This window comes from Eriocheir sinensis, chromosome 28, assembly GCF_024679095.1.
Source record: "Eriocheir sinensis breed Jianghai 21 chromosome 28, ASM2467909v1, whole genome shotgun sequence".
Classification (NCBI taxonomy): Eukaryota; Metazoa; Arthropoda; class Malacostraca; order Decapoda; family Varunidae; genus Eriocheir; species Eriocheir sinensis.
The window spans coordinates 493,857-521,686 of record NC_066536.1 but is presented as its reverse complement, the minus strand read 5'-3'; the positions used below and the strand labels follow the sequence as shown (position 1 = coordinate 521,686).

The window sequence follows — 27,830 nt, the reverse complement described above, 5'->3', positions numbered from 1 at the left end:
TCGACTTGTTTGATAAGGGCAACATCACAAACCAACTATAGCTACACTCCTCTTCTTCCCTGAGCGTTGCATGACCTCTTTACATGCTGCGGTGTTCCTTATATTGTAATATCTCGTACTGATCTGCCCAAGGACGTTGAAAATGAAAACTACCGTCAAATTTAGCTGGTGACAGGGAAAGTGTCCGCGCATTTGCCAGACGTTTCGTGTTTACAGTGGAATGGTAAACTCTTGGTGTGGCTATACATACTCGTATGTTTTACCTCTTGTGTCTCCTTTATTTTCCTTGGGCTGTTCCCTGCTTTTCCTTCTTTTCCTTCCCACTTTCCTTTCCCCTTTCTTGGCTCATCCTCTCCCTGAAGGTATCTTTTTCATTGAATTGAAATATTTATTATTTAAGCTTCACTTGACACTTAAGCCCTTTTTACATATATTTCCACAATGTTTTCACAATTTATAGAACTAAATAATTGTAGGTGCAAACTGTCATATGTATTGACAATTGGCCTTAAATATATAATCGTCACTTTTTTTCCATTTTAATGGTAGCACGACGTATATTGTTAAAAAAGCATGCTAATGAGGGATCGAGGGCTGGGAAGGTTTATGTGAGGGTATACTCAATTGTTGTCTATTTGACTTTCACTGATTTTGATCACACAGATCGAGATACGAGATGGAACACACGAGTCACTGAGTTATGATCAGTCATTTATGAACATGACGGTTGTAAACCTCAATTTTTTTCATAAAACAACCATTTTTGTAATGAAAAGCTTATAACTTACCCAACACACACACACACGTACCATACCATCTCCTTGGCGCAACTGCCAGGCTTCACGGTCTGACAGGGCGCCGGTTCGAGCCCGCTCAGGCCGGATTTTTTCCGTTGACCAGGAGTGGTTACTGTCCCCCCTTGAGCAAGGGGGATGGGATGTGTGGTGTGTGAGGTCCTGGCAGTACCTATAGATCGACGATAAAGAGCATTTGCTCATGTCAGGAGAGTGCCTGCTGGCGATTACGAGTCCAACACGTGATCAGGCCGTGGTGAATTACATACACACCAGACCCGTTATTTTGGCAGATTTTTGGGGACTATAGAGCTAGTGCACCATGGGTTGTCCAAAGACCCAGAAGATATATAATTTTTCACTATAGGTTGTGTAATTTTTAATGTGAAATTGGTATTAATGGGTAGATAGTCGAGGTCATTGTCATCTTAACACCTGAGCTGGCCTGTGTTTCTAATCTTTTCAAATTTTTACCTGTTCATCGTCCATATAGCCACCTCCCTCCCTTCCTTGCCCCTCCTCATCCCCGTCTAACAGCCCCCAAATCTTTTCTTCTAATGAGAGTGAGGTCAGCCCCAAGGAGAGGTGACTCATTCTCTCTCTCTCTTGCATTTTCCATTTTTGTCACACACACAACACTTTTTACTTATTTTTTTTCTTTCTTTCCTTGCCTGTCTTCTTTCTCTGTTTCCTTCCATCTTCATTTCCCTCCCTCCCTCCCACCTAATGAGGGTTCACACCTCTGCCCACTTCTCTGCCTCCACCTCCTTTGACACTAGTTATCTTCAATTTATTTGTTCTATTTCTTACAGAAACATCATTTTACTATATTTCCCATGTCCCTCTCTTTTATTTCCTTACCACAATCCTTTCCTTCTCTCTCTCTCTCTCTCTCTCTCTTATGCGCAAAATTAGTGTGTGTGTGTGTGTGTAGAATTGATGAGTCGACACGGCCCACTATAAGCCCATTCATTGAGGTGAAGCCTCCGATGTTTCACTTTCACGGCCGCAAGATGGGGGATACCCGGCCCGGGTGAGAGCACACACCCATGGCTCACAGCCACTACCTCCAGACCCCGTCTCATCCATTGAGGTGGTATTTTTGATTAGTGTCCATTTATTGATGCAGTATATAATTCAGAAATACCTTTTATTTTACCAAGATATTTTTGTAAAACTTAAAGGATAGACATAACAACTTTGAAATTTTACAAGGTGGGCGAGCCTGGCCGAGGCCATCGAGGGGGAGCCTACCCTGACAACACCTAACACTTGAAAACCTCACCTAGGACTTCGCAACAGCTTAATCTAAATAAAAAATGAGTCTACTACGATCAATCCATACAGCGTCGGAAATCAAGGCCTCGTGGGCCTCTCATAGGCCTTGCGGAAATCCAGGTGACAACACCTGATACCTGACAGGTGTCCACAACCGTGCGGCCATAAAAATGACAGTTCAGCGGATTCACTTTTTAGGGCTCATGTCAACTCCACCAATTCTACCTCCATGCTTAAACCTCCCCATCTTAATGCACACTCCTCCTATTGTCTCCTGGGATGCGCAGGTGTGTTTAGTAAGGGAAAGGAGGGATGGGGTGGGGTCGCAGTGATAAACTCAGTGGGCTTCAAGGGAAAGGCTATGGAAGTGAAAATCTGCCTCCTGCCCAGCTAAAAGTGTAAAGGTGACAACGGCCTTGACTACCAGTTGATAATTGTTACAGATTGTGTGAGTTCACTGTATATATTAGTTAATGTGTACAACCTATATGAAAAGGATTTTAGATACCAAATAATAGGAGGCTGTGAAAATTTGTAACATTTATTTAATAAAGTACCTTACAAATGGTACATGAACATAATTGTGAAATGATAAAAACAAATCGGAGTGGAAATAAAATGAAATATGTGCAACACAGAATATTGTGAATTGTAATGAGAAGCTATATAAGAGAATACTATAGAGGGTTTGTGTGATGAAAAGGCTTTAATTATATTGCAGAGGTAGCATTACCAGGGAAACCACTTACAAGTGGTAAAGTTAGGCCATAAGCTATAGCGGGGCACATGGCCTCTGTGCTTATCTCTGTTGCATTGGCCCTGAAGCCTGTGGCGGGTAAGAACCCATTACTCTGGGACACAGGGCAGTTGTGACATTCAGGTTACCGCGTTTACCTTCCTGAGGTTTCCCAAGGTATTTATCACAGCCACAGCAATGGTGGTCATTTCTGAAGGGAACTAAAAGATATAGAATGAATGAATATGGGGTTGTGTGACATCCTTATTGGCAAGAGGACCACAACACCAATTAGTGTACAGATGAAATATAAAATCTGTAATTATCTCTATTTCAAGATCACTGAATAACTAAGTCTTTCATCAAGACTGTCTTCCTTACAGCATTACAGTAACCTTCATTGAAGTGGAACCAAATATCTGATTGGGTGGCCTCATCTATCATCCCTGGAAATGTGAAAATATCATGTTAGTATATAACTATATCAAAATATTCTAAAGAAAATCCAGAACAATGACTACTATGCAAGAGGCTTGTAATGACTAAGTCACAGACAAGGATTCTTTGGTTAATAAAATTGAAGAGTACCTCAGTTCATATACAGTACCCTCTCGAGTTTGGCGGTTAGTCCTAAATTCTTACCATCCCTACTTTCGCGCATTATCACTCTGAGTTCCGTGCTGCCTTGACACGTACGGGTCACGTCTACTTACCATCGGCATCATGCATGCTACCTTTAAAGGAAGTATCACACTGGACGTTTTCCTCCAAACATTGTGACTATGGTGAGATATATATATATATATATATATATATATATATATATATATATATATATATATATATATATATATATATATATATATATATATATATATGGGGGGGGGGTGGGGGGGACGTGAATAGAGAATGGGTCATTACAATTGGCTGACAGTTCTGAAAACACACTCGTGATTTGCTGGGAGTCCAATGAAGTTATCGCTGACGCCCACCCTATCAGCGGCTTCACTGCCTTAAGGCAATGTTACAATGGCCGTTTTCATCCAATCGTTGGGGCTACGGGCAACGCCTGTGCGCCCAACTGGGAGCGAGTTTACGGTTATCCGTAAGCTGGTGTCACACAGGGCTTTTTTCTTCCCGCCGCGTTGGCGCCACCTAGGGCAATTGACAACTCCAACTTTTCCTGGTGTGCGTCACACACGCCCAAGGTCGGTTGCCTGTATCCACATCCACAATGTAAACAAAGAATTTCCCCTGTATCAACACAAAATAAACAAACCTGATTGGAATCAGACTTACAAGACTTGCATAAATGTTTTTCAGATGATATTTTGACTGGGGAGCAGCTGCCAACATGAGATGAGAGAAAGTCTTCAGCAACTCTGAATATAGAATTTCACTCCGGCGACGCCGACGGGCGTCTGACAGCGTCACCGTATGAAAAGGGTTAGTCCTCTTCTAAACCTCTTAATCCTCTTCCATTTCCCCTTAATCCTCTTCTAAACCTCTTAAGAGGGATTTAGAGAAGGATTGAGAGGTTTAGAAAAGGATTAATCCTCTTCCATTTCCTCTTGACCCTTTCCATATAGTGACGCCAACGTCTGCGTCACGGATGGAAAGGGTTAAGCAAACTGCCTAGATTATGATTACATCAACTTACTTATATTTTCGTTTTCCTTCTGCTTCACAATCCTTCCAAAGAAATCTTTGGGTGCCTGAAATAGAATAAGGGCTGAGGTAAGTCTGGTTTTAAGTTGTAATTCTAATGATATATTTTCTCATGCTAATTAATGTCAATTCTACTACCCCTGGTGTAAAAACAATATCCTGTTCCTTTTAATTAATTCAGTCTTGACAAAGAATAATGGCAATAGGTGTGGTTGTGTTCTATGAGCAATACTTTAAACTTTAAAAAAAAATTGAAAAAAGTATTTTGAGTAAAGTAACAAAATGCTGTTACCTTAACATTTTTTATTCTTTTACTACGTATAGAATGCAGTACACTCCAAATTAGCTGCCTGGAATATATTATGTTTTTATAAGGCTGTTTTGTTACCCCTAATCATAAAGTGGCAACAATTCGTTGGCTTGAGGCTCATCAACTATTTCTCATGTTTACGAGTATGTGGGTTCACACAGCCTTTGCTAAATACTGGCTTACCATGATGCATACACTACTTATGCAAAGAACAATACAATAAGCCCAGCAATCAGTCTGTAGTAGGCAAAATGCAAAATGCCTGATGATGCAACAGTGGCAACTTGTTACTATAAGAATCCTGTCTTGCATATTGCCATGAAACGGTGTTTTTTACATTTACTATTTAGCATCCAGCATCTACCAAAGGATAGCATGAACCCATATGCTCTTGGGTGTAGGAAACTGTTAAGTCTCAAGACAACTATGTTACCTTTGTAACAAAATGGTTCCCATGAAACATTACCTGGAAACCCACTGTCAACCATATGAAACACTGTCAACAAAACTAGAAGTGGTAGCTGCCATTGTATTAATCTTGAAATCCATTTCATTAGAACTTATTTTTACTGTTACTGGCATGTTACTTTGTTATGAGATGCCATGCATCTCATAGCAAAGTAACAGTGTTGTTGTGGTACCTCTGATGGCTTCAAGCATCCATATTTATTGTATTATCATGGCCATTGGCCTCAAGAATACCAAACTTGAGCTGTCACTCACGGGGACAAGATATGGCAACATCACTCTTCTCCCCCAGGTCCTCTTAGGGCACTGACTGCCATGCATCTCTAAATAGTTTTGAGAGAGAGAGAGAGAGAGAGAGTGTATATATATATATATATATATATATATATATATATATATATATATATATATATATATATATATATATATATATATATATATATATATATATATATATATTTTGATTGATTGATTAATGTAAAAAGCCTTGAAAGATACAAAGTGAAGTCTAATGAGGTGGAGACAGGGCAGTGGGGGAGAAGTGGGAGGGGATGTGAACCATGGAGGTAGAATTGGTGGAGTGCACAAGGCCTGCTAATCCCATTCACTGAGGTGAATCCGCCGAACTGTCACTTTTAGGCCCGCAAGATGGGGGATACCTGGGTGAAAGCTCACACCCACTACTTTAGTTGTTACCTCCAGACTCCGTTTCATCCATAATAGGACTTAGTGACAGCTTTGATTATGTGAATTAAAAATGAGTCTACTACGATCAATCCATACAGCGGCGGAAATCCAGGTGGGCGAGCCTGGCGGAGCCCATTAAGAGGGTGCCTGACCTGACAACACCTGACACCTGGCAGGTGTCTACAACCTTGCAGCCCTAAAAATGACACCGGCGGATTAACTTTTTAGGGCTGATGTCGACTCCACCAATTCTACCTCCATGTTGTGAACCCTAATGAGGTGGGAGGGAGGGAAAAGGAGAAGGGAGGAAAGAGGGAGGTGATCGACAAGGAAGGACACACACACACACCTGGAAACTATTTAGAGATGCTTGACAGTCAGTGCCCCAAGGGGACCTGGGTCAGAAGAGCGACGCTGCCATATCTTGCCTCCGTGGATGACAGCTCGAGTTTAGTGTTCTTGAGGCCAATGGCCTTGATAGTATCCGTTATAAAATTTCTCTCGAGAACAATGCATGCATTTTGGAAAGTAAGTAGCCAGCAAAAGCTAGTGAACCCAGCTGCTCCTCAACTGAGAGGAAAATGATCTGTCAAGAAAATGTTTGAGGTATTGTGCATTATGATGATGGCTTCAGCACTCCATGTAGCTAAGTGGAAGCAAATTGCTGGTTGTATTTGTATTAATTTTTTAGTAAAATATTTAATTGGCTTTTGATTCTTTCTTCATGTGTTTTAAATGCTTGCAAAACACAACTGCACACAATGCAATATTTCCACATGGGATTGTTGAATAAAACTTGCGCACCTTTCCATGAACCAAATTTAACACACTGTTCATACAGAATTTGTCAGTCAAAGCAAGAAACTCAATCTACTACAACTTACCACTGCCTTTTCTCCCTTGAAAGCTGCACTGTCATTCTGTGGAAAATCAGTTACAATTAATATCATGGAACTTACAGAACTTAATATATTGATATCTATGTACAGGAGGGTGGGATAAGAGATTGCCCCTTACCACTTATTATTTTTAGCATAGTCCATTCATCAGCATTGTGATATGGCTGCTTTGGGGGAGAATGGGATCATGGCAATCGTGATGATTAAATGCAGCTGAATGTACCAGAACCCTGGGGACAAACACATAACTCATAGCTAACCCTCTCAGTGCCAGTAGTAGCATTGAATTCCCCCAAGACGATGAGTGTGTCCCAAGGGGGACACTGACCTCACCACCCATAGGGCAGGGATGCAGGTTGTACATCCCAGAGGGTTATTGTGGGAAGAACGAGAAAATCACGCTCGTGAGAGCCACTTAGCAGTCACCTGCTAAACTGCTCAAGAGGTTGTTACTGGTTTATGGGTAAACATTATTGGCAAAATCCTACAGTAGAAAAAACAAGAAATAAGTAAACATTAGATTGTCTTCGTTCTTTATAATATGAGCAAAGGCCAAGACATATTTTGACAATGATTTTCATTCTGACCATTTAGAGAAATGCTTGATTATAATCAAACTACTACAGTACTCAAAACAAATAAGTGTGGCTCACCATCTGTGGATGTAGCTTTTGTTTATGACTGGGGATAGCAGGAGTAGAGCTGGTGGAAGACTTTGCTGGTGTCTGCTCTTTGGTACTGGCTGAATTATTTGGCTGCTGCAAGCTAGGAGGAGCAGTGCTGGCAGCCTTTGTCGAGGTATCATTCATCTGTAAGTTATTTTTTTTTTTTTGTAAAATGTTATTGTTAAATCAAAATCATATTGCATATTTTGCCTCTTCATTTTAAATTAATATTGCAACTGCAAATATGATACTTCTTCTAATATAAGTGTCCTGTAGTTATATAAATATAAAAATATTTATTCTATTATGAAAAGTTTATTCCTATAGATTAAAAAGAAGTGACAACAGGAAAGCAGCCACAGCCTAGTAGAGATGTATGTATGACTGATCATCCACTACACACACGAGAACACTGAAACCTTGGTTGTCGAACAGCTCTTCTCAAACACATCGGTTCTGGAATGAGGTGCAATTTTGAGAGAGAGAGAGAGAGAGAGAGAGAGAGAGAGAGAGAGAGAGAGAGAGAGAGAGAGAGAGAGAGAGAGAGAGAGAGAGAGAGAGAATTTACATAGAAATACAGACCACACAGACCCTATGGTACAGACTAGGTGATCTGTTCTTAAACCTAAATGATTCTATATTAGTCAGATGGCTCCAAAACTTTGCATTTCTACTGTAGTTAATATTAAGTTGAAGGAAGTGTCGGTCAAGCTTGTTTTTGAGAGAGAGAGAGAGAGAGAGAGAGAGAGAGAGAGAGAGAGATTTTATATATGTCTGTCCCATCTCGAGACACCACATGCACCTCTTATATAACTCATTTCTATTACATATATTCTCGACTGCTGTACTGCACTCTATGTCCACGTCTCTGATGCATACGACAGAAAATGCTGTTCCTTATTTCCCTCTTTACCACCATGCTCACACTTCTTCCTCTCATAACTCTCCAACACACCTACTACCTGTCTGCCCTAAACTGCTCTTTCCCTAACCTAACCTTCCATACTTCCATTCTTACATAAAACTACCCCTAAATAGTTGAACTCAGTCACCTCCTCCATTCTCTCTTCCCCTGGCCTTATCCTAAATTTTGTTGTGCTCTCTGCTCTAACTCTGTATGGCTTTGCAAAATGCTCTCTTGCCATCTCAAATACCATAAATTTACTCTTTCCAGCATTCTCCTCTTACATCCCCTTTTAAACTCATCCACTATTCTCTGCAGAGTTCCCTCATTCTCTGCCAACAATACTGTATCATCTGCAAACATTTGGGGTTCAGGGATGGATTACTCCATTTCACAATAATTCTAATGGGTAAAGTTTCAGCACATTGTTTATCCTCCAACTGCTCAGGAAGAGTGAAAACGGATGGTAAACGAAATGATGATGATAGTTTCAGTTTTCAAACAAATAAGTTTCTGAAGCCTTTAGGAACAAATTAAGTTCGAGAACCGAGTTTCCACTATATCAACGTTACTCAATATTGACATATTGATGGTTCATTCGCAATTCCTTAAACCTTTCCCTCATTGGTATCTTACTATGTAAAACAAACTGTTATCATCTTCAGACTATTCAAAATAAGTCCCCTATAATCAGTGCAGACCGTACTCTACTCACAGCAAGAACATCCTGGATTGTCAAAGCAAAGATACTGCCTATTAAACATACCTATATATGATCAAAACAGTATTAGTCACATGCCCTTCATTTTGATCAACCCTCTCAGCACAACACTCAAGAAACACAAACTAAAAAATCAACAAAACATATACATGCTGCTATCACAGACAGAGCCCTGCTAACTCCAACTCCCAACTCTTTACTTCAAGGCCTCCCTTCATCAACAGATCCCAGCAGGGCTACCTTGGACTGGTGAAAAGAAGTACTTCCCTGCCTCAGCTTTAGACACCAACCATCTCTTCAAGTAAACAGACATGAAGGGAACCTTCCAGTCTCCCATTTGTCAAAAGTGTACCACACTATACTAGATGACATACACCTACCACACTGTCCAGTCCTAACACAACTCAGGCACCAATATACTTGCTCTCCAAGACCTGCAGTCTCACCTCATGGTGGTGCGACTTACCTGGGAATGCTAGGTTCCCATAAAAGGGGATCTGGGGGCACAAAAGTAAAAGTTCCTCACCTTTTCAGTGAAGTATGCCTCTGCTCTTCGCACCTTCTCAAGATCAATTTCTCGTGAGATCAGTTGTCGAGAGTAATATGAAAATTTCTTTGCTGATGAGTTCTCATCAAAATACACTATTTCTTCCACATTCCTGAAAAATTCAAGTAATGATACATGTGTATTTGAATCTCAATATGTTTTTCTTTCACTTTAAGAGGTTGAAATCACAGGCTATGAAATCTACAATAAAGCATCTATGTTCCATCAGTCTTGGTATGGGATGTTGAAGGTTCAACTGTCACTCTTGTTTTTCAATAAAATAAATTTTAGTTTACATTTGTATAACTATCCATAAAAATGGTATTGTCAAAATGTTCTTTTCTCGACAGTTTTCTAGAATAAGATTAATGGCAAAATTTCATAACTTTTAGCTGAACAGTATGAAATAAAGTGATCAGGTGTTCATGACATCCCACCACTGAGTAGTTTAACACTCAACTACAACAAGTCAAATATTCTTATTATTTGTCAGACAGGGGGATGAAGAGAGCTGTGACCTGGTATACAGTCCATTGTTTACTCTCCAGCACGTGTAAGGTTTGGTGCACTCACAGGTCCCTGTACTTACGGGTCAAGGACGAAGGTGTAGTGGCCCTGGGGGTTCTTCTCTTGTGTGTAGGTGAGGTTGTATCCAATCATGGTGTCCACGAGGTTAGCTAACTCCTGCTGTTCCTCTTTGCTGTACAACTGAGAGCTGACCTGTGTGGGTAAGAAGACTATCAGTAATGGAGAGAGGAGGGGCCAATTATTAGTTCAGAGGGCAAGGAAGGGCTATTACTAAAGTCAAACCATTTGAAAGAGTCCAATAGGACGCTGGCCGCTGCAGGTCGGCCCAGCTTCACTGTGCTGCCACATCTATGTCACCAATTATCAGATTAGAGCTTAGGTGTGAAGTACAGGCCTACCACTCTCACTCTCTCTCTGCTTATAAGAAAACATTATACATTGTGTATATTTATTTTCAGAATAAGGGTGAAATTCATAGATTTCACTCAATTAACAAAATGAAAAAATAAGGAATAAGTGGATCAGCTGTCACTGCATAGCACATGAGAGTTGGGGGAAGGGGAAGAGTGACAGCCAGGGCAGCCTCCATCCTGGAAGTGACCTTGAGGGAACTGATCTGGTCAGAGCATCAGCACGCTGACAATGTCATGAAACAATGTCATCAAGTGTTGTGGTATTTATACAAAATCATCGTTATTATCCTAAATCATAGCAATCTTAACATTATATGGCATTATTGGATTATCCAATCACATAATTAAATTCATTTAAAGGTAGTAAATAGCTGACATGAGAGGAAGCCAGAGGTGCTGGGAATGTGTGGCAGAGATGTGGGGCGGGGCTGACCCATACTGGCCAACACCCCATTGGACTCTTTCAAATGGTAGTACTATAGCACATGGGGACAGCTGTTTGTGTGTTTGTGTGTATTTACCTAGTTTTAGTATACATGATTTGAGCGGAAATCATATTATCCTCTCTCCATATCTGCTCTTACGCAACTCTGCTATTAATTCACGGATGTTCTTGGCACTAAATATCTCTCGTTCCAGACATTCTTTCCAACCTATGTATGTTATTTTTCATGTGCAGTGTCAACACCATGACAGCAGATTCTAGCCTTCGTCTCAAACATTCTTCATTTACCTTGATGTTATATTTCTTTGAAGAAGTAATTTTGCATTATCACTTTTTTTCTATCCATTGCTTTACTCAGGGTCTCTCCACCTCTATGATATTCCTGTTTGTGCATACTCACGGGTCGCAGTGTGGGCTGGATAATGTGGATAAGTAAGGGCAGCACGTCCATCACCAGCTGCTTGTTACTGGTAAATGCTCGAGTCATGGGGCTCATATCGTTGATCATTGCTGACAGCAAGTTATGGTTCTTGGTCAGCTTCTGGTTGTTCTGGAAGGACATGACAACAATATTAGTTACTTTTATTACTTCATTATTAATTACAGGACATCGATTTAAGATAATTTTGCTTCATCTGTCACGAACAACTAGCGCCCTTCTGAGGAGGGATAATGAAAGGTATGTCAGAGGTATCACTGAGGATGTCGAAGGTTGTCTAAATGCAAATGGCCTTAGACCTGCCTTTTTAACTATTTCAGAAGCTCTGCTTCAATTCCACATCTCAGACGAGTAATATATGAAAGGCTGATGAGCAGACAGCATTAATTATGGGGAGGTCGTGGCGGAGTGGTCAGGGGGTGGGTGTGGCATCCTGGAGGACCCAGGTTTGAGTCCTGCCCATCGCTACAAACGGACAATTTTCAGTCATTGCCGAGTGGCCAAAGACTACCCACATGTTGTTATAAAGACCAACTATCAACCAGGACTCTAGATCAGAGGTTCCCAACCTTTTCAAAGCCACAAACCAGTCGTGCAAGTAAAAAAAATTCTGTGGACCAGTACCATAGGCATAGATCCAAGCATACACTGACATTTATATAGTCCAAATACATATTTTATTTTTTACCAATTTAACATTTTCATGCACCAAAAGTTTAATAAGTTTCTCTATCTGTCTGGGGCTCCTGAGGGGGCTTCGCAGAATGGTCATACTGTGCGGCGAAAATTTTTATCATGTTATCGATTTCACCCACGAGTATTCTTATTTGCTGGCATTATTATATATAATTGTTTTTGGAAGAGATTATTCTACCTTATGAAAAAAAAAAAAAAAAAATTAAAGGGACAAGTCATGCTCACAGGCTGCCAGCTGAGAGGCAACTAAATCACGGGCAATTATCACTTCAAATCCAACAGCACGAGAGAGTTGACAATTAAGTTTATTTTATAGGACCAGCTTGAATCTTTGACGCAAAAAATTTTGACGTGATTCTGAAAGATACTTTATTTTTGGCGAATTTTAAAAGTTTTTGACGCGATTCAAGTCAAAAGCTGATGTAGACGATTCCGTTTTGGCATGAATTGCGTCGTGGTGCGTAAAAGGGTTAGAATTCAGTGGGACAATACTATGCAATGTAATATTGACATTATTATTTTCTTAAATCATGAACAAAATAAAGTCACTAGTAAAGCAATTTGGCGGACCAGCAAATCATAAGCCACGGACTGAAACAGCCAACCCTTTACTGGAAACAGCAATCAATGCTGAATGAAACATTTGCAGAAGGTAAGACAACAGAAAAGAGGTAACGGTGGCCACATTTATAACTATGATGACTGTTTATAGTGTTTAGTTTACATTCACTATACCTCCTGCATGACAGTCGGGAACTGTATGTTGGACCAATTGAGTGAAGCAAAGCGGAGGTGATGGGAGACACAGGCGTAAGGCAGGTAAGCCATGAGTGTCCAGGACTGGCTGTGCATTATCTCCCTCAGTTGCAGGTCCGTGAATAGTGTCCACTCCAGGCCAATCTTTATCTGCCAAAGACAAAACAGTAGCAATGTTATGTTCATCCATTTTTTTTATGTCTTGAGTACATAAATGCAAAAATATGAGCCTTTTAGGAAATAATAAATTTTGGAAACAAAGACAGGTATGCAACACTATAATGTAATTGGTTAAGGGGAGGCATTGCGAGTTACTTTGAGGTGACATTCATTCTTTTCAGATTATCATGAATTTTAATGTGTACATCTTTGTAACCTAAGTATAAGATTCCCAAGTTTCATTGAGATATGATTAGAATTTAGTGAGAATAAAAATTCAATACATGCTGAAAATATAAAAAAAAAAATGACTAACATTCTTTACAAAATCTCAACCATTTTTCAACTGACTATTTTGAAATTAAGTGTGGAGGTGACGGATACATATAGCTTTTTTTTTTCATTGTGGCAGATTTTCGTTATCGTATTTCATATACGAAAAATAAGTAAAAAAAATTGTTGAAAAATTTTCCTTTGTAAAAAAAATAATAATAAAAAAAAAAAAAGGGCTCTGGTTTTATCATTTTAAATAAGTCTTATGATGAAAACTTTTCCTTTTTTTCTTCTTTCCAATGATACCTTTATATCTACAGACACTTAAAAAACAACAGAGAAATTGCACTCCAAATGTTAATAACTTTGGTTTTGAGATATGAGCAGTTTTATGTTGAAGAGTGTCTATCATGATGTTTTAGGCTTGATGCAACATAATCTACACATTTTGGGGTAAGTAAAGCAAATGAAGGCAAACCAGAGGTTATTATATAACATTCAGGCCTGTCTGGTACCTGGTTCCCTGGTGGTGAGGAAGCAGCATCCAATGGTTGTACATGTGGGTGGTGGGTCTCTTTGTTTTAACTCTCCCATTTACTCTTGTTTGCCATCTCTGTTCTTTCTCTCTGCCTCATCTTTAACTTCGATTGATGACCAATGACTCTTCTTAGGACTCTTCATGAGGCTAAGGAGGCTTATTCTCCTTAGATTGTGGAGTGGTGGCAGCCACCCAAGACACTCCCAAGTCATATTTTGAGTTCTTGAAACCATTTGCCCCCTTATCTTAATTTACTGCTCTAGTTCATGGGTTATCTGTAAAGCCTGAGTTTTGACCACCACAGTTGTATCTACTTTAGGCCTCATATTGACATTACTGCACAAGAAAACTAAATTCAAGCTGCCTAAACAAACATAAGGATTAAATCAGATATCCAGAATGTGGATCAATTTTCAGGAAAAATAATAAGTTGAGCTGTTATCAATGTTTAGAAAAGAACACATCAAAAGATAAGAGAAAGTTAGCCCTTAAAAGAAAGAAGGGAAAATTGAAACTTACAGAATCCAGAAGGGTGAACTGCTTGAGACTGAGGTAATTTTCAAACCAGCCCTGCATCACTCTCTCATAAGGTGCATGCTGAGCAACTTTTAAGATGTGCTGAAACCTGAATGCCAAGGTGTTCTGTTCCTCAAATTTCTTCATGTCGCCATTAAGGTCTGGCATGGGAGTCAGGCGGTCAGGTGTCTCCTCCAGAGGATTGTGTCTGATCCTAAGGGAGACAGTGTACTATGATAAAAACTTGTATTATTATAATAAACTTGTTAGTGGAAAATAGACTGGAAAAAAATAAATAAATAAAGGATGCAAGTGGTGAAATATGGAGATATTCGGCATGCCTACATCCAAGGGCATTGTGTTGCATCTGTCCCTTTCTAGTTCTACTTACAATTTTATAAACAGAGAGGTGAGGCAAGGAAGCAGAGGATAAGATCATAAATATCTGAAGGCATAACATAAAATAACTGGAATTAAATCATACATGTTCATGCATTTAGGGTCGCCAGGCTGGGTCAACACTGTTTTTAAGGTTGCAACCCAAAAAGTTTGGGAACCACTGATCTAAACAGCTGAAAATATCCATGGATGAGTCTGCTGAACCTTTTTTGTCTAGGGATGGTGAAGATCTCTTGCCAAATTTTGAGGAGGGAGCGCTTGTAGTCCTTTTGACCAACAGAGATCCCACAGACATCTGACATGGAAAGCTTCTTTTTGTTGCTCCTGAAAAAGATTATATGAGGATCTACTGCTGCTAACAAAACTTAAGTCACTAAAAGTTTTCATTCCTTTAGGTAGCTAAGGGATCATGGCACATTGCAATTACTATTCATGACTCAATCTCAAGGGTAAGTACACAACTAGAACACCATTCATATGCTTTAATTGAGATGCTTTTTCCTTTTTTGTCAGATCTTAAAAACTGCTAGTCATTTTGTTGTTCAGATATTGAATTATGAGTAAAATGCAAATGATAATGAAGGTACCGGGGTACTAACGAGTTTGTTATTAGTTTTAGTTATGGTCAATGTAAAATTGATGCAAACAAATGATACAAATGAAACACACCTGACAAATTGAAGAACAGACAAACATGAGCGGATGTCATTCTCAGTCTTCTCACACAGTGTCACCAGCACAGAGAGGTCAGCCTTCAGCCGCTGACACAGGCTTATCTCATGGAGCCGCTGAGCTAATCTGAAAGAAGCACAGAAATGTGCCAAATTACTCTTAACCCTTTCGTTGCTAAACGAATTTAATTCTGGATAAAATAACATGTAAAATGATTTTTATAAATATTTTTTTGAGATGTGGGATGCATTAATGTGATTTACATTAATTTCAATGGGGAAATTCGTTTTGGATTATGAGTGTTTTGTTGTGCGAGCAAAACTCTGGAACGAATTAAACTCGTAAACTGAGGTATGACTGTATAAAAAAAATGGATATGCTTTTTTTCTGGTGGTGGTGGATATGGAAGAAGAGATGGGTGAGGTGGATGGTGGAGGGTAGAGGTGAATCAGTTTTTCTATTGTAAGAAGCCGAGAAGAGACGTGCTCAGCTTTGGCCTGTGAAGAGGAACCAAGAGGTAGCGTACTCACTTTGGAGTGTGTGTTGGAGGAAATTTTACCACTAGCGCCATCTGTCGGAGGGGCCGCAGGGCTGGAGTGTACAGCTCATTGCAAATACAGATCACTGGCCGCTGAAGCAGGATGGGGCCCTTTAGCTTTTTTTTCTTCTTTCCGATGTCCTTCCCGCTCAGCATGTTCACCAGCAGGTTGATGGAGGGCTGTTACAGGGGTGGACTTTAGGTTAATTAAGGGTTCATCAATATCTTATTCAATCATGGACAGTATCTGACTATTTTCTTCTAATATAACATTATTAAATCATAATCAAAGTATATTAATATTCCTGCCATCAAGCTAATAAATACCTCATTACACCCTAAGATAAATGGGTCTATGTAAAAGCAGTTATTGAATATACAGTTATAAAAAAAGGCTTCGCCAACATTTTCAATCATAAGCAAGCAAAAGCCATAAGAGGAGACACACAGAAATTGAATCCACCTTCAATCTCAAAATAGCAACCACATCAACTCAAGGGGCCTTTATTATACAATGGTGGATAGAGATATGGAATTATACTGTCTCATTTCAACTCTTAACCTGCTTCGGTTATGGATTGGGGGGGGGGGAGAGAGAGAGAGAGAGAATGAATGAATCTGACTACTTAATATCTCTTGCCTTCCTGTCAACCATGGTAATCAATCACTCTTCTATTTCCAGGTACAACAAAGACTATCAGAGGATCTCCACTCACTGCTGGGGCACCATCGATTTCATCAATCACCAGACAATTGGGCCGGGGGTCAGGGCCAAGGACTGCCTGCATGGAGGTGGCATTCTCTAGGCGTGTACGGAAGATTTCCAAAGAGTTGTCATCGCTGGCATTTATCTCCACTACATTGTAACCAGCATGGGTAGCAGTGATGTGGGCCAGGGTGGTCTTGCCTAACCCTGGGGGTCCACACAACAGCAGTACCTGTAGAATTCAGTTATTAAAGAGAGAGCTTTCATGAATTTTACTGGTTGTTACAAACAGTTAACCTCTACAATATTTTCCCAAATTTATGATCTTTTCATGGACTTTCTGGGGAGCATGTAAAATGTAATTTTAAAAAAGAAAGCACAACTGAATTGTTCAAGTTAAAAATGCAGATTTTACTACACATTACCCTGGAAATATGACTGTCTCTTAACAAGGGACTGAACAGTTTGAGTTACCTTCATGCATTGTATTGCAATGCCCTTTACTCTTCTAGACAATCAGTCTCTACTCGATACTAGCATTTGAATAAAAAAAATCTTTCACCACATTAACATACATAAATGAAACATACCATCTCTTCTTATTTTGTTTTTTCATCACTGACTTTCATACATTTGCATTTAAATATTTGTAACTTCTGGTACAGAAATTGATGTGTGATGATTTTTGTATAAACATAATTTGCACATAAGACTTAAAGAGAGCATCTATGATCTATGAATGTACACAGGTAAATAATAAAATCGATAAAATGTTAAAACTTGGAGCTTCATCCTCTTAACTCAAGTGGGAAATAGACTGCTGAATTTTGTTATTTATAATGTTTTGATGGCAATGACAGGTAATGGTAAATTTTATTCATGATGCAAAGTTTTGTGCATCTGCATTAAAACCACTGTAGCTGCTTTTAACAGTGGCCTTTGAGAAGCATCAGAAGTATATATTTATTGCAGCATCTGTATAAATGCCAGTATAGGCTTCTATCCCGAGTTATCTTTTCTTATCAGATGTTTATGTTTGCAAACAATTAAGCTTTACCCTGCCCGTAAGGGAAATAGAAAAAGTTGGAAAGTTTAGTTTAGTCGGTGCAACATCTGTGGTCATATGCCAGAGAGAGACAGAAGGGGAAGGAATTTTAGAAGGGAACAGATCCCAGGAGACAGGACACAACCCCCGATTAATACCTGGTACCTGCTAAGTGGACAGGGGCGTAGGATATCGGAAAAGCCACCCAAACTTTTCCACTCCACCTGGGAATCGAACCCGGGCTCTCTTGGTTGTGAGCCAAGTGTGCTAACCACTGCACCATGAAGCCCCCTAAGGGAAATAGGACTTTGATGATGATGAAAAGATAATCATTATTATTGTTTGGACCATTAGAAGAATCCAGTTCACTTTGAATTAGCAAACTGAATGCATGTTAAAACAAATACAAAACTAACAATTGCAATCCATAAACAAATAATAATAATAATAAAAAAAACAACAACACTCATTCTAACCTTTTGCATTGGTCTGTTGTGGTCATCCAACTCAGTAATGACTTCTGGCTTCTTCTGAAATTTCTTCAATTTACCTGTAATAAACAAATACTCATCTATCACAGCTTTGTCTTTGAAAATTTAGATATGCACATACATACTGCATAGGGTTTATGTTTTCACATTTCTCACAATGTAAGCATGTTATTTTCCTCTTGTATGGCAGTGAAACTATAATTATGTGAAAGACAAACAATGCATAATTCAATAAATAATTAGTGTGCACTACTTTTCCCACACCCCACCAAAGACCAACCAGTCTAACCACCTATCCCAACGCCACAGTATTTATGTGGTACTAGCAAAAGTTTGTGACACCGTGGTGTGAGGCTTGTGTCTCTCATGTTTCCATGACCATCATACTATGAAGCATTACTGACACTGCTATGAACAAAAATATGTATATAATGTATATATAATAATCTTATTCTCATTGATTCAATTTTTCATGGACACATGAGTGGTTGTAACATCCTTCCAGAATGTTTCTTTGCTTGATGTGTACGTGAGACCAATAAGGAAGTCATAATGCAAGTTATCTGTTACTATAAACATGAAAATGTACAAAAATTGCAGGTGCTACAAGTCTACAAGCAACAGAACCATCATTTTGGGGAGAGTTTTTTCACTGTTAAGGCTTATTGACTATAACTGAGCAAACAGTTACTACCTGTAAAAGGACATTTTTTCCCAATAGTGTGTGTGATTTTAACATAGCTGGGCACATGGAGACACCCTGCTTGCTCCCATTAATATGAGGGTTCCAACAAGACCAAATTTGTCCAGATATCTGCACTGATTAACCTGCACAACCTCGCTGTCGACTATAGCCAACACCGCATTTGTACAGTGAGGACCCATTGCCGTCTATATCCGACACTAACTTCTCCCTTTACTTACGCGGCTTGTATGGTAGCCAAGGGTTTCCAAATGTGAGAGAGAGAGAGAGAGAGTTGCCTGACTCCTGCCACAACCATAGTGAACTCTCTCTCTCTCTCACACACACACACACACACATCCTGGATGGGGGAGGTAGAAGGAAGGAAGGAAGGAAGAATGAAAGAGAACAGAGACAGCGGGAGGATGAAAGGGAGGCAGGGAGGGGAGGCCGCGTCCTTGAGCCGAGGGGGTGGTGAGATAAGCACTCACTACCCAGCCACTTGGCAACTCAAAGGAAGAGGAACTCAACAACTCCCACACATACACATATATCACTTCTTTCTCATTATTTTCTGTTAGAATTGACTGTTACTGTCAAGTACAAATGCGTGTAAGACACACTTACGTTATTACACTATAATAACATTGAAAGTCAAATAAGACACCGTATCATATACGGAGTCTCTAGGTAGAGTCAGAACAGAATACAGGATCACTCACAACCAACTAAAACTAAATGTCTAAATGTAATAAAGACGCCAACATAGGCTTCGACGTCAGGACGCCGACGTCGCCATATAGAAAGGGTAAAGGGGTTAATAAGGCATACAAAAGCTGTCTTCATACCCTTGATCTTGTTGTCTTTCTTAGTATTGTTGATTTGCTTGGTGTCCCGGCCAAACACAACCTTGTCCCACAGCTTGATCCAGTGTAGGACGTTGCGATTGGTGGACTGTAAGAGGAATAGTAAAATGCTACATCCTACGGAAGAAATTTTTTCTAGTGAAGTCAAGTCTGCATAAATTCAAACTCTGGCTATAATTTACACTTATTGTATCTAAAAAACAAAACTATAAAAGAGTCATGCTTTTGTTCAAGGCATTCAACATTTAATAAACCTTTACATTCCTAAGGTGTGAAATCATATTACAAGAAAATTATTCCATTTCAGAGTGTGGTTCACTATGCTGTTCAGTATTCTGGACACTTTGTGCTGCTGCCTTACTTCATCACTTAACAGATGGAGGTACTGTCTGGGCTTAAACTTCTCCACCCACAGCTCCTCGTTATTCCCACTGTCCTCCTCAGCCCCAGATTCCATACCAGAGTCCTCTTCCTCTGCCAGTCGCTTGGCATGTAGAGCATCTAGCCGAATTTGCTACAAAAATAATAAAACATATCAATGGAAATTCATATCCATAGATTGAAAGAATTGAAGTACAAATCAATGACTACCTTCTATCAACTACACCTGTCCTCTCTTATTTGTGGGGGTTAGTGGTTTGAGGTCATGTGTGAAAATAATTATTAATGTTAGTCTGAAACAGACACTTCAATTGACTGGCAAGGCGTACCTCCTGTAGTGCCTGAGCCTTAAGTGTTGAGTAAGAGGTGTTCAGAAGGCAAGCTTTGTGCTGGGATGAAGTCACAGAGGCAATGGAGCGGTCCCACTCATCCTCCTCTAAGCAGTTAAGGTAGAAGCGATCACCAGCTTCGGTAGTGATGGCTTGGAATGCTTCATCTGGTACTCGCCGGTGGATGGTGACATGCTTCTTCCTGTGGATGGAAACTCAGCTATGGTTCTCCATTATAATATTATCAGTTCATACATCATTTTATATTCCAGTTCAAAGCTTAATTAGATACTGACAATCAAATGTGGGAAAAATCAAATTCCAGACAAAATAGATTGAAAGGATGAATATACACTCGGCCCTCGATTTAACGGACCCCAATTTAACGGATTATGGATTTAACGGACCACAAAATCTCAACGGACAAATACCCAGCAATGGACAGAATGTCCGTTGCTGGGTAGATTTGTCCGGTGTGACACCGGCTTCAGAAATGTCAAAACCCTAAAATAATAACAATATCACAGAATGTGATATTTTTCATCAAAACTGCTTGCATCGTCTCCCTTTAGAAGGTCAAGGAGGGTGAAGCCCCTCCTTCCCCCTCCCGTTAGGTAGGTTAGGTTAAGTTAGGTTTTGTTAAATTTATTTGGCTCGAAGTTTGGGGCGGTGGAAATACGAAGCGTGGGACAGGACAAGGCGGCGGCATGTATGGTCCAATTCATGGGCCTGTGTTGCGAAAAATATCTCCTTGCAAAAACAAGTCACGCTGCTGTCCACCACGCATGCGTACGGGGGGAATACACAGCAGGAAAAACATTATTTTACCTGGTTTTGTCCAATTAATGTGTCCACTTCTGAGTGTGAGCAGTGAGTGAAATGAATAGACAGTATGCATGTTGAACCTCTCTCTGTGAGTTGTTTTGCGGCTGCGGTGGCGGGTGCAACATTTTACGTTTTTTTTAACAGTAATTTTATTGTAAACCAGTATTTATCATATGTAAGTATTTTCAAGCAACGGACCACCCTTCCCCCCTTTTAATCCATTAAATCGCGGGCTGAGTGTATATATATAATTTAAAGTGACGCCAATTTGCAGTAATCAGTGGAAGGGGCTGCATCCACTCAGTAAAGGGTTGATGAGGTTGAGGAGCACATGATGGGGAAGGTGGGAGGGATCATATGGATGCTGCAAAAAGGGGATGCATGAGGGAGAACCAGAGATTCTTTTCCTGTGACTATTTGTTTCAATGGGGTGTCAGGTCTAAATACTGACTAATGATCCTTGAATTTTGAGCTGAGGTAATTGCATGACAGAGGCAATAAAACAAGGTGAGATACCTGGCAGGGGCCACAGTGCTTGTCTGATTTGGGTGGTCGGCTGTCTCTTTGGTTTGCCGGATCTCCATGATACGATCCATGAGAGCCAGGTCAGCCTCATGCTTGGCCAGGTCAAGAGTTGGGTCCCTCAGGCCTATGTCCACCTCAGGAAGCAGAGACTTTTGTCTTTTGTTCCCTGAAATAAACAAAATGGCTGTTATTCTCTTAAGATTTTGCAATTTCTTATATGCAAAATGCAGAGCCATGTTGTCCAGCACCTAAAACTTATCATAAAAAGCTTAAAAAAGGTGCTTACCTCACTATCACTCTGACATTTGATATCTAATAACACCATCATGTTCAGGAAAGCTTTCTCTATTACATGCCACACTATTTTCTTAACAGCAGCTTCATAAATCCATGAAAAAAATCAGCATGGAATAAAATGAAATATAAATATTTATAACTACAATTTCAACATATACGGCTTCCTTTATTTTTTACTTTGAATTTTTTCACGTCAGTTGTAGTGTTGTGAATTTATTCTTTAGCAACACACTGGTAAGGCCAAAATCTTACATACACCAACTCACCTGCGACGTGCAAAAACCTTCCTCCCAAGCACTACCTTAAATAACCCTCTCCATAGGCCTAAAGGTACAAGATTTAAGGTATACATCACTTGCTCTTGTGCCCACGACCCTCACTCTTCAGAATTTTCCACCATCTGGCTAAGACTTCATTGTCATTCTATTACTAAATACATCTGTGCTGTTTACCTCTCACCTAACTCTATCAGCTATGTAAAATTCTTTGACTACTTGAACTCTAAAGTGGAGCACATCTTGACTCACTCTCCCTTCGCTGAAATCTCCATCCTAGGAAATTTCAATGTTCACCACCAGCTTTGTCTTTCATCCTCTTTCACTGACCAGCCTGGTGAACAAATCTACAACTTTGCTCTCCTCAACACTCTAGAGCAGTTGGTTCAGCACCCTACACGTATTCCTGACCGTCTTGGAGACCAGCCCAACATACTAGACCTCTTCCTTACCTCTGACCCTTCTACTTTGTCAAACTGTTCTCTCCGTTGGGCTCCTCCGATCACAACCTTATTTCTGTATCCTGTCCTATTGTTCCTGTACACCCTCTGGACCCACCGAAAAGGCGATGTTTCTGGCATTTTGCTTCCACTCGGTGGGATGACTTGAGGATGTACTTTTCCGATTTCCCGTGGAATAATTACTGCTTCCAGGAGAGAGACCCCTCTGTGTGTGCCCAGCGCATCAGAGGTGGTCTCTGGAATGGAGGCACACATTCCATGTACTTTCTCTATTTCTCATGCTTAAAAGCCTTGTCTTTCTTATTCTGCACTCTTTTTGTTGCCCTTGTGCCAACTCTTTTGTTGTAAAAAAAAAAAAAAAAAAAAAAAAAAAAAAAAAAATCATGTTTGGAGGAGTTTCAGTTAAGGTTGACTGAAATGCTGGCGTTGTAAGCCAGCCAGTAGTAATGTAGAGTAAATATTTGATGACTACATTGCTTGCTCCGTGCTCGACAGCAGACTAAGTAAAAACTGAGGTGTTACCACGACCACATCTCACAGCTGACTGAATTGTGGGGCAGCTTTTGTGCCCCTCTCTTCCCAGAAGCTGGTATTTTAATCAATCATTCCAGAATATTCTTTACAAGGTTTGAAGCGAGTTCCAATAGCAACTGCTAATTTCACGAAGTAATTTTACTGAATGGCGTATATTAATCTTGCTTTATTTAGCAGTCATGCCTTTTGGGTAAATTACTAAAGTTAATTACTAATGCAACCTCCAGGCAGTGAAGCATTGCCTTTATTGTGGAAAAGCTCAACCATCCAATTACCCACGGCTGATCACCTTCGCTTTCAGATCCCAGCCCACTTCCTAGACAACCCTTAATTCCTAACAGTAGTCCACTATCTTTCAACTGTCCAGTGATGAAGAAACTACTGATGTATTACACAAAATGTGAGCTACAAAGAATAGAACTAAAACTTGTAGTGTGGGGAGGCCAAATCCTAGGCTGAGTGTGAGACAGGCTATTTAAACATAAGAACATAGGGAAACTGCAAGAGGTCGAGTGGCCTACACAGGGCAGCTCCAGAATACCCCCCCAGAAAGCTGGTGTTCAGTAGGCAAAAAGCTTACCAGCCTAGACTCCAAATGCATGCTACACTTAGACAGAGCATTGTATAATTTACTTACTGTTGCTGCCTCGGTCATCAAAGAAGCTGTTCAAATCATCCAGCAGCATGTCCTCCTCCACCCCTCTTTTCCTGCTGGCAGCCACATCCCTGCTCTCTTGGCTCACTTCATGTAATCCAACAGCACAACATAGATATTAGTACTCACTACAGAACCAAAACACACACACACACACACATACAATGTGCTGACTCAGTGGATCAAGGAACATACCAGATTCGGGAACAAAGGTGAGGCATCAAGACTGGACCTGGTATTTAGTAAGGAGCCGGAAATAATAGAAAATCTTACAGTAGATTGTCCAATAGTGAAGAGAGACCATGCAGTAGTGGAATTTGAGTATCAGAAAAGAGAACGATTGACCGAAAAGAGGATCACAAAATTGGGAGAAGCAACTACTGTAAGGCAGACTGTGTTAGCACGAGAACCTTTTTTCAAAATGCAAATTGGAGTGGGCTGTACAAGGCTAAGAGTACACAGGATAAGTGGGAGGAGTTTTTAAAACTATACAAGGAAGTCAAAAATAGATATGTCCCCAAGGTAACCAGAAAGGATGTTGACAAAAAGGAGTGGTTTAACAAGAGATGCGAGGCAGCTAGAAAGAGAAAAGAGGAAGCTTGGAAGGGATGGAGGAGATGAAGAAGAATCAACTCGTAGAACGATTTCAAACAAGCAAGGAATGAATATACAAAGGTTAGAAGAAGAAAAAAGAAAGTCTGAAAAAGATATAATCGACAAGTGCAAAGACCAACCCAAACTATTCTAGACATGTGAATGGCAAATTGAAGAAAAGAGAAAAAAATCAATAAACTGAAAATGGATGGAACCACATATGAGGACCCAGCAGAGATGGCAGAGGTGATGAACAACAGCTTCCATAGAGTTTTCACAAGAGAAGAATTTGTACAACCCCTGGGCAAAGGGACCTGGATAGAATATGGGAGTGGAGTGGTACATGGCAGATGGAGTTCAACCTTGGGAAATGTAAAAAAATGAAGTTTGGTAGGAGTGGCAGATGTGAATATGATTATAAGATGGGAAGTAAGATAATATGCAGAGGAGTGGAGGAAAAAGATTTGGGAGTGACTGTTTCAGAGAACATGTCACCGGACAAACACATCAACAGGATAACGGGACAAACTCTGAATTTGCTGAGGAACATAAGGATGGCATTTGAATCATCTGAATATACTCATACAGTAGAAGAATGGAAAACATAAACAAAAATATAAAGAAAAAAATAAAATGATAATAGGTATTCAATCAATATAAAAGTTAATGCATAAAGAAAAAACTTAGAATGTGTAGCTGTTGTGTGGGCTAGGCTACTTCACTGAAAGAAAAGGTATATGATCTTAAAAAGTACTGATGACTACTACAAGAAAAGCACTTTATGATGATGGCATACAAAAATATGTAGTTAACATTTCTTTTCCTTCTCAGCATAGTAACTGCTCAGGTTCCAGAGGTGTCCGATCATCACTCACCATTACTTAGGGTGCTGGGGGGTTCCCCTGAACTGGGCACTGACACTGGACTGGTGAATGTTAGGCTGCGTTTGTGACTCGGAGGGATAGCTGATGCTTGAAGGGCTGCTTCCTCGGCATTGAACTCTGGAAGATGCAACGAGCAGCCTGTATGATAATTGTTACAAAAGGTAAAACCACCACTGATAAATTAAATTACATTACCAAGTACATAGAAAGGTCAGGAATCTAGAACTGTTTACCAGCTAAAGGTTCTCCATTACATAGATATGACACATAAAATAATAACTAAAAGTTGCCAGGTTGGAGTGATGACATCATGGATGTAGAATTGGTGGAATCGACATGGGCTGCTAATCGCATTCATTGAGATGAAGCCGCCAAACTGTCGTTAACTGTCATTCTTAGGGTCACAAGATGTCGGATACTTGGGTGAGAGAGCTCACGCCCACCGCCTCAGTTACTGCCTTCAGGCCACTTCTCATCCATTATGGCGGTGTTATTTTTTATTACCGTACACTTACTGATGCGGTAGAACTATTTCGTAAATACTAATATATTTTTCTATGTAATAAATGGAAACAAACCAATTAGGTATGATATTTCACAAGCTTATCACACCACTAATTCACTGATGTTTCTTGCTTACATGATTATCTGCCACTAACCAGCATTAACAGTCATAGTATTCCTAATTTTAACAGCTTTTAAAGCTCTCTATAAACTTTTCCAGAATAGCAATAGCTCATCTATAAATAGGCTTCAGAAACAGCTTTGATTAGCAATACTAATGGTCTCACAGAAGAAAAGTTGGAAAGTTTCGTTGAGTTGGCGCAACATCCCGGGAGATGGGACACAACCCCTGAGTAATACCTGGTACCCATTCACTGCTGGGTGGACTGGGGTGTAGGGTATTGGAAAAGCCGCCTAAATTTTTCCACTCAACCCGGGAATCGATCCCAGGCTCTCTCGGTTGGTAGTGTGGAGGGCTATGAAGACCAGGGAAATTGTGGAGTAAAAGCAGCTATTGCAATGATGCTGTCTACCTGAAATAAAGCATTTCTGTGCTCTACTTACGGGGAAAATATATAGTTTGTAAATAAAGAGAAATGGTGGGCGGACGTGGCAACATCCCGTCCAGTAAAGGTAAGGGGTGGGGTCCAGGGGGGTGGTAGGGGGGGCACAGTCCCCCCTTGGTTAGCATGGGGGTCGAGGGGGGCGAAGCACCCCCGTTAGCAGGTCGTAAAGATTGGTTGGAGTAGTTTAAATATGCTCCCCCACCCAAAAAACCCAACTTCACGGGGGTCCCCTAAGATCGTTGGGGAAAGGGGATTAATTCGGCTTTTTCTTTACTTTTAAGCACTTCCACCTTCATATTATGGTTAAGGGACATGTATTTAGTCCCTTAACCATAATATGGAGGCGTAGTATTGAATTTTGGAGGTGCGGAGTGATTCTCCACAATTACCGGTGCATAAACTGGTCACAAATGCGTTGATATATATTATTAAATGGTTTGCGTGTGATATTTTTTTCTCATTTTTTTCGTTTGGAGGGACCTTTAAGAAACCTGATCCCCCCAGCTACCGGGTTAACTTTTACCACTTGCACCTGCTGAGGAAAGGCCAGTCAGGTGAGTAACTAGGTGAGGCCACATCGTCCCATTCACTGGTCCGCCTGAACCGTCTACACACATATACTGCTACTACTACTACTACTACAGGGTTGAACCATTTCCAGGGAGAACCGTCAACAAGGGCTCGGCCGACTGTCACCTTCCTCTGCGCACTCGTCCTCAGCGCCACGTACTCTCTTACCCTCCATTTCCCGCATCATCTCCAGTTCCGCAGCATGTTGAGCCTCGAACTCGTCCTCCAGATCCGGGTACTCGTCCATCTTGAGGATGTACAGGGGCGCAGCAGCACCGACACACTCACAAATCACGACCTCGAATGGCCACAACTTTTCCCGCGCACGGCATGCAGTGACAGCCTTTCAGCCTTTGTAACGGCGCTCCTTGCTTTCACCGCCACTGCTTAATCTTAATATTAAGAGGAAGAACTAACACCTTAACTCTAAACTGAATGAACAGGTTTCAGAGGAAGAGTGAGGAGTGTCCGTGCTGTGGAGCAGAAGTAGAAACATTAGAACATTTTCTGCTGGACTGTGAAGATTATAAAGAAATAAGACAAAACCAAAACTTTATACATAACTCAGAAAATCAAAGCAGAGAACACTTA

The 27,830-nt window shown here is 40.4% G+C and overlaps 1 protein-coding gene and 1 long non-coding RNA gene across 2 annotated transcripts; one reads left to right on the top strand and one right to left on the bottom strand.

Moving 5' to 3' along the window:
• Positions 1-9,595, top strand: LOC127004342 (uncharacterized). Its single transcript, XR_007757754.1, has 3 exons — positions 1-223; positions 4,132-4,254; positions 9,355-9,595. It is a non-coding gene; the product is annotated as an uncharacterized LOC127004342 (long non-coding RNA).
• On the bottom strand, positions 2,598-27,606 carry LOC127004341 (chromosome transmission fidelity protein 18 homolog). The gene is made up of 21 exons (XM_050871901.1): positions 27,408-27,606; positions 25,591-25,716; positions 24,104-24,208; positions 21,891-22,065; positions 20,550-20,751; positions 20,201-20,353; positions 19,822-19,927; positions 18,277-18,350; positions 16,766-16,987; positions 16,042-16,229; positions 15,509-15,637; positions 15,044-15,163; positions 14,444-14,654; positions 12,934-13,104; positions 11,464-11,613; positions 10,267-10,397; positions 9,657-9,789; positions 7,494-7,649; positions 6,826-6,861; positions 4,469-4,523; positions 2,598-3,254 (listed from the first exon to the last, which is right to left on the bottom strand). Exons 1-21 carry the CDS (start codon positions 27,484-27,486, stop codon positions 3,148-3,150), a joined length of 2,829 nt encoding a protein of 942 aa, XP_050727858.1. The 5' UTR covers positions 27,487-27,606; the 3' UTR covers positions 2,598-3,147.
• Between the last annotated feature and the right edge of the window lie 224 nt (positions 27,607-27,830).

What these genes read in the sequence shown, in the direction of transcription:
- LOC127004341 (XM_050871901.1), bottom strand. Translation starts at nt 27,486, where the DNA reads ATGGACGAGTACCCGGATCTGGAGGACGAGTTCGAGGCTCAACATGCT. An exon ending in AGGCTCAGGCACTACAGGAG is followed by an intron (nt 20,354 to 20,549) that starts GTACGCCTTGCC and finishes TTATTTTTGTAG; the next exon opens with CAAATTCGGCTAGATGCTCT. An exon ending in AAATCGATGGTGCCCCAGCA is followed by an intron (nt 16,230 to 16,765) that starts GTGAGTGGAGAT and finishes CCCCTGTAACAG; the next exon opens with CCCTCCATCAACCTGCTGGT.